This window comes from Etheostoma spectabile, chromosome 9, assembly GCF_008692095.1.
Source record: "Etheostoma spectabile isolate EspeVRDwgs_2016 chromosome 9, UIUC_Espe_1.0, whole genome shotgun sequence".
NCBI classification, from domain to species: Eukaryota; Metazoa; Chordata; class Actinopteri; order Perciformes; family Percidae; genus Etheostoma; species Etheostoma spectabile.
Genome location: NC_045741.1, coordinates 12,960,330 through 12,967,369, shown reverse-complemented (window position 1 = coordinate 12,967,369; position 7,040 = coordinate 12,960,330). Strand labels below are relative to the sequence as shown.

General features: G+C 39.7%; 1 protein-coding gene across 2 annotated transcripts in view; it reads right to left on the bottom strand.

Moving 5' to 3' along the window:
* Positions 1-7,040, bottom strand: part of raver2 (ribonucleoprotein, PTB-binding 2) — a 79,368-nt gene that overhangs the window by 24,786 nt on the left and 47,542 nt on the right. For both annotated transcript variants that reach the window (XM_032526938.1, XM_032526941.1), the window contains exons 3-4: positions 5,848-6,155; positions 3,263-3,427 (exon numbers count right to left, since the gene is read on the bottom strand). In XM_032526938.1, the coding sequence (XP_032382829.1) occupies positions 3,263-3,427; positions 5,848-6,155 (473 nt within the window). The remainder of the gene's footprint in view (positions 1-3,262; positions 3,428-5,847; positions 6,156-7,040) is intronic.

The window sequence follows — 7,040 nt, the reverse complement described above, 5'->3', positions numbered from 1 at the left end:
CTTTTGGGGACATCATTTGAAATTGGGAAAAATTAGAAGTTGGAATGAAGGTAATAAATTGCAATGTATCGCAGAATATTGCAATTTGATCTAAATCATAATAATATTGTATCGTGACGTAATATCAAATTGTATCATTTTAAATGTTTGGTGCATCATTGTCTATATGTTATCATGTAACATATCGGTATCAACATTTATAATGGCCAATTTGTTTTTTATTTTTTTAAATATTCATTCAAGAGAATCATTTATAATGACAAATAAATGATTCTGATAAATGAATATTTAAAAAATAAAAACTGATGCCGCATAGTTTGTCCACCAGAGGGCACTCTACAACGTCCTTGTTGGCAACGCTGATTATGTTTTTGTTCAAAGGACTTTAAGTTTCACATGTAAAGTTTGTATTTCATACACATTATTTATCAGAACTTTAATATATTTTGATGTTCCTCTGTTCTGTTGTGACAATAAAACAAATTGTTATCATATTATTTTAGTGAGAACTCATTAATAACTACATATAACTGATGTTATGGAAATCTATTTATGTTTTGTAAAGAGTTCCTGGATGTTTTTTTAAAATATATATTGGCCGATACATCGGCATATTGGATTTTTAAACAACCAAATATTCGTATCGCTATCGACCTTAAAAATCCTGTAATGGTCGGGCTTTATTGGAAAGGTGATCTCCTGCCCTAACTGTGGAAAAGGGTGTCATCTACTGTAAATGTGCTGTATATCACTTTCACCAACACATGACAACATTATGGAGCAATACAAGAGTAACTGACACAGCTCAGTCTGCCATTAATTTGCCCCGATGCCTGTAGAGAGTGGATAGTATTGTTTTCATAAACTTGTCTCCATCCGTAGTCCTGTTTAACGTATTCTCCCTCCCTAACTCTGTGAAGCCATCTACATCTCCGTCAATTTACAGATATAAGTTTATTACTGATCAAATGTGTTCTTATTTGTCTCCTAGTAGGCTATCATTTACAAATATGCCAACAATCTTCTTACTGTGACTGACAGTAAGTTTCTTCACCATTTCACTTAAGCTGTCCACCTCTCTCTGTCTCCCTCCGTCCCTCTATTAGGCCTGACACTGTCAGCCCTCTCCTTCCTCACTCCATCCTCTCTCTAATAGGTCTGGCATTCTCAGCACCATCCTTCCTCCTTCCCAGTCCTCCTTACTGTCTCCATCCGGCTGTCTTTCCCTCTAATATGGCTGACAATCTTTACCCTCTCCTCCCTCAATCTCTCCTGGATGACTTAGGCTAAAGTGCTGCCTGGAGGGCTCTTTCGTGGGTAGCAGAATTACACCATTCAGGGCCAAGGCCACAGTATAAGTGCACTTTGCACAGAGGAAAGGTAACACGAGGGCTGAGTTCTACCTATGTGCACAGAGGAGGAAAAAGGAACACAGACTACAGTTGATACAGTAAGACATAAGGTGATGGTATAACACAAATTAATATGCAGCGAAAAAAGAAGCAAACATATATGAAGGTCTGCATGTCATCGAAGGGATGTTGCAATTATATGATCAGCATCTTCAACACCTCTGTGACAGACAGATTTTTTGCAGTAGGCATGGTCAATCTTATTCAGCTCTAACCACCCCCTCTTGAGGAATATGTTTTTCTCCCTTCACGGCTGAGATACAGGTCCCCAGGGTAAAAAGCAATACATTTAAATTTTCCATTGTTCAAAGTCCAATACCTTTGCACTGAACCTTCACTGCACTGCTCAACCTCACTTTTATTATGGCTTCCATTCCAACGTGTTGACACTTTTAATGAACAGATACATCTTTTTAATTTGGTTGTTTACTGTAACTGTTGTAAATAATGTCCCATGTCCTCTTGTATGCTGTGTTTATGTACTGCAATGTATCCGTCAATAAAGATCTGAACTGAACCTCTGGGATGTCTACATATATCAATCTTTACGGCAGAAAATGTACCGGACAGGCTGCCTTAATAATAGCTGGTTATGCCCCTTACAAAGCCAGTGAACTGGGAGTGATGCTTTTCACACAATGTTTGTGTTTTTTTCTTGTATTGAACTTAAATGTATCCCCAGTAGTATCATACCTGACCAGCTGACAAACTTGGAAAAGCTGTGCGTCAAATAAATGCAAAGCAGCATTTATGGTTAAAATACCTTTGCAGCACTCTCACAGGCAGGTTAGTGAAATAATACTGTGACTACTCTTTTGAATGTCTGTTGTTTCTGCATCATGTTCGTTGGTGTTCAGGCTGTAGCAGAAGCTTTTGCCTTAAGTGTTTCTAGTGCATACATGCTGAACTGCAGTAACACACACACACACACACACACACACACACACACACACACCACACACACACCACACACCACACACACAAACACCCACACACACAAAACGCAGAACCATAGGTCAAAGCCTGCTGGCTCTGCAACAGTGAAGCAACATGAGTTGAACACCCACAAAGCATCATGGGACCAGGATGATGCAAGTGTATTGATTTCTATGTGGGAGGGGGGGAGGGCATGGGGGTGGATCTAAAACTGGAAACGCAGCAGAGGACAGATAACCATTGAGTGATGTCTAAATGGGAATGTGGGGGTGCTGTGGATACATAATGGGGCTGGGTGATATATACAGTAACACAGCTGAACTGGAGCAGAACAGAGTGGGGAGAGAGGGAGTTGAAGGGTGGGGCTGGTGTCACAGCAGCCACACCTCACCATGGAAACTGTTGGCTTGGTGATACTGCGAGATTAGCCCCCTGACTTTTATACCAGCACCTCTCACCTGTTGGTTTTCGTGGACATAGGCGGGGGTGTGGAAGGAGGGAACCATTTTTAAGTAATGTACATATGATGAAGATCCTTTAGTGGAGTTTGTGTGACATTATCAATGAATAACATTTTCTTTTAAAGCTTCTGCTACACTATGATACTCTGAGGAAATGGAAAGCAGAATTTGGGAACATATATCTCAACAGACATGTTTAATGAGCCATAACCTCTTGGATAGATAATTTTGCGGATGTGATCTTGCTCGTACGTGGTGTGAAAAACTAAAAGGCTCTATCACATATTTTTTAGCCTGTTGTTATTTTTGCTAAATTGTCTGTCATATTTGGATGTCTCCGGTTTCAACATGCTATGAAATGGTAAGAATTGATAACTTTTTATTGAAAATACTTGTAATTCAAAGACACACACACACACACACAGAAAAATACACACCTACACACTTACTCACCTGACAGAAGACAGGTTTGTAGGTTTCCGAGAAGAGCTGGGTCAGTTCTTCAGAGTCACAGAGGTCCAGCGGCAGCCGGTTTATACACAGACACTTGGAGTGCAGGTTTTCCTCTTGGCTCAACTGGTTGACGTCCATCCACTGCACCATCAATGAGCGATCCTCCTGCACAATCCAAGTACAGAATTAGATTTGTAAGACTGATTTTTTAAATTTATCTCCCCACAGATTATTTGTTTAAACTTCATACTCAGGTGAAAAATTGAAATCCAACTCTAGCTAGCCTAACCTGTATTTGTACTGATTACCTGTATGTATGGTCAGTTTATACAAACCAAAAATGAGGATCATAAGTTATAGCCAATTGTTATGGGAGTAAACCACTCAATGTGAGGATGTGACAAGAGCCTCAAATAATAATATAATCACTTTTCTGCTAGAATCAGATCAGGCCATTTGGTCACAGCTTTGTTTGGAGGTAAATGAAATAAAACTAGATAAATATTGAACTTGCATTGTGTTGGCCAGTAGTCCAATCCAATACATTCAAAATATTTGTTACAATTAGGCCGGCACGATGAATACTTATAAAATCGCGATCTCAATTCACCCTGTTCACAATTTAATCGTTAAATAAATTTGATTTAAAAAAAACAAAAATGCGTCACAAATACTACAACTTTTTTCTGAGAGTTTTAAACATAGACTGTATAAAATAGGTTTTAAAGCGCTCCCAAGCGTTGCAATGCTCTCCCTTCTCTTCATTGAGGCCTCTATGTTTACAGGCTTGTGGTGATGCACAATGTGCTATAGGTGCCAAAAGAAATCTATGTTTGGTTTAGTTAAAATTATCAAGTAAATGTCCTTAGTTTTCGTCTTTGTTAATGTCTTTCAAAGAGCAAATAATGTTCTTTTATACCGTGACGTTTCCCGTAGACGTGTATAGTTTCCAACTGGGAACCCAGAAATTCCAACATTCCATGTTAAATCGAACGCAACTAATAACATAGTCCGTGCCTGGCATCATGGCGGTACCGAAAGTCGGAAGAAAGTGGAGAAAGAGTCCTTAGTTTACTACAGGAAAACATCCCACAAATTTGAAAGTAGCCTACATTTGAGAAACGAACACAAAGAGGCTAACCTAGCTTGGCTTAATGAGGTAAAGGAGAACGCCAAGCCCCCTTTCACCGAAACAGAAGCTAACCCCGGTAACGTTACAGGCATGGATGTTTGGCCAGCAGCATGACTGAGACAACAGCAAGACAGAAAACACTACAGGCGGGCTTTCACCGGCAACCCGATGGTTAATAAATACATAGGAACACCAAAAGCGGGGGGGGAACATGGATTAATAATGGGATGTCTACACAACTGTGTGAGTCAACTGACTACAAAAAGTTCGCTACTTTACTCAAACCAAAGTTCAAAACACCTGCTGATGTCTGTCTTCTTTAGTCTGTTGGCAGTTTAGGTTTTTCTCCTGGAACATATCAAACACATTCTGCACTTACTGCAGCTTAATAATAACTCAACAAAAACATCATACAATTTTAGGAATACATTGTGAATACATATAAACTGTATTTCTAAAATTGTATGATGTTTTTGTTGAGTTACTATTACACAATACTTTTTCTGACCTTTTTAAATCCCCCGACTAATAACCCATATTACAAAAAAGACAAAACTTATAAAAACTAAACTAAAACTAAGCATTTTCAAAAATAAAAAACTAAACTAGACTAGCAAGGCTGTTTTAAAAACTAATTGAAACTAAACTGAATTTCAAAACAAAATAAAAATAAAAAAAACAATTAAAAATTCAAAATTATAATAACCTTGGTTTGGTACTGCTAGTTTGTTTTGTCATGGTCAAAAAAAATCGTGGCAGAGGATCATGATATCAATTCTAAGCAAAAAAATCATGATTTATATTTTTATATATATTACAATCAGGTCATTTTAAATAAGATAAGGTAGGATTTTATCAAATCAAGTTAAACTGATTTTATATTTACTATTAATTTAGCCAAGGTTTAGCCCAGCAAACACGGGCTGCATCTCATAACCCTTATTTGATAGCTACTCGACTCCTCGGCTGAACCGTAAGTTGTTCTGTCCCTCCTCTGTGAAGGCCGTCTCAAAGCTCTTACTTCTGCCCCAAGGATCGAGGAGGGATCATCAAGGGGGGTTCATCGAGGAGCTATAGCCGAGGAAACACAAGAGAAGCCTTCCAGGAAGCCGTGCAGCTGAAGGAGTTGCTAACTCTGCCCATACAGTACAGCTGACAAATTCACATGACGCTTCAGAAGAAAGGACGTCTCATCCCTCACATTTCTCATGTTGCCTCTGTTCACCGATGTTTTACTTGCGTCTCTCCCGTGTCTACTCGGTGGGAGGGACTAAGACATAGAGGCAAGTGGAGGACTCAAGGAGGCAATTCAAGGGTTATGAGATGCAGTCTAAAATGCATCTTTTGTTCTCATCCAAAAAGGGTTCAAAGAGTCCTTCGATCCTTCAGTTCAAAGCAACAACGTCAAATTATCAAACATGACAGGATCATTTTAACAATCACTCTAACATACCAGTGGTCGGCCCAGCAGCTCAGAACGGGCCCGTGAAGCAGAATCCTTCTTCATGTATTCAACAAACCCATATCCTTTGGAGTGGCCCGTCAGCTCGCTGTACACCAGGAAGGAGCGCTCGATGTTCCCATAGGCACGTACCAGCTCCTCTAACTGCTGGGCAGTGAAAGTGTGGGGCAGGTTGGTGAGGCAGAGAAGGGAGTCGGTGGGCTGCAGCGTGACGTTGATCAAGCGTCCCCGGACAGTGCTGTGGTGGAGGGAGCGGATGGCATCCTGAGCCTGGTCCCCGTTCAGCAAAGTCACAAAGGCTGGAGGAGGGCACATTATGGAGACAGCGACGAGAGGAAAAGACAGACAAAGACGAGGACACAGACAAAGAAAGACATGCACAGACATAAATGGACGGGAGAAAGACGAGCAGGCAAGAGACAAACACAAAGATACATTTAAAGCAGACATTCAAAAACACGCAGAAAGCAGTTTGTGGAGGATGCAGGATGGAGACACAGTAAAAGAAAAAAAAAAGAAAAGAAAAAAGTATAGGCCAAATGTGGCAAAGTGACAAACAATTAAGATAAAGGTGTTGGCACAAACAACCAAAATCCCAAACAGTCAAAAAGACAGACAGACAGACAGATACACAGAGAGAAAGACAACACATTAGCTTGAAAGCCAATAGGGAGCCACTATGTAGGGGGAGTCCACTGTGACACACACATACACACCTGATATATGTCAGAGAAACAATAATACTGATGAATACTACAGTTAAATAATACTGGCAATTTAATGTTGACACCTAAGACAAGCGTTTGTCCATGTTTGCCCTGTAAATGTGTGGAAGGCTTTGATATTTTATGTTAAGTTATGTGAAGCCTTAGTTAGAATTCCCAATAGACTTCCATTCCTTCATTGATACAAGCTTAATGACTAAAAATAAAAATATTACATGTGTTAAACGGCCCATTGATAGAAACCACACACATCAGAAACTGTACACTTAGGCTAAAATGGAGAAACCGAGTGAAAGTAAAGAGCATTAGAAGCCTATAAAGCCTTAAACAGTCTCACATGAAAACAGCCACAGACAGATTAATGGGCTGTGAAATGAGGTGATAATAAATTGACCTGCAATGTGTAGCTAAAGTGTGTGTGTGTGTATGTGTGTGTGTGTGTGTGTGTGTGTGTGTGTG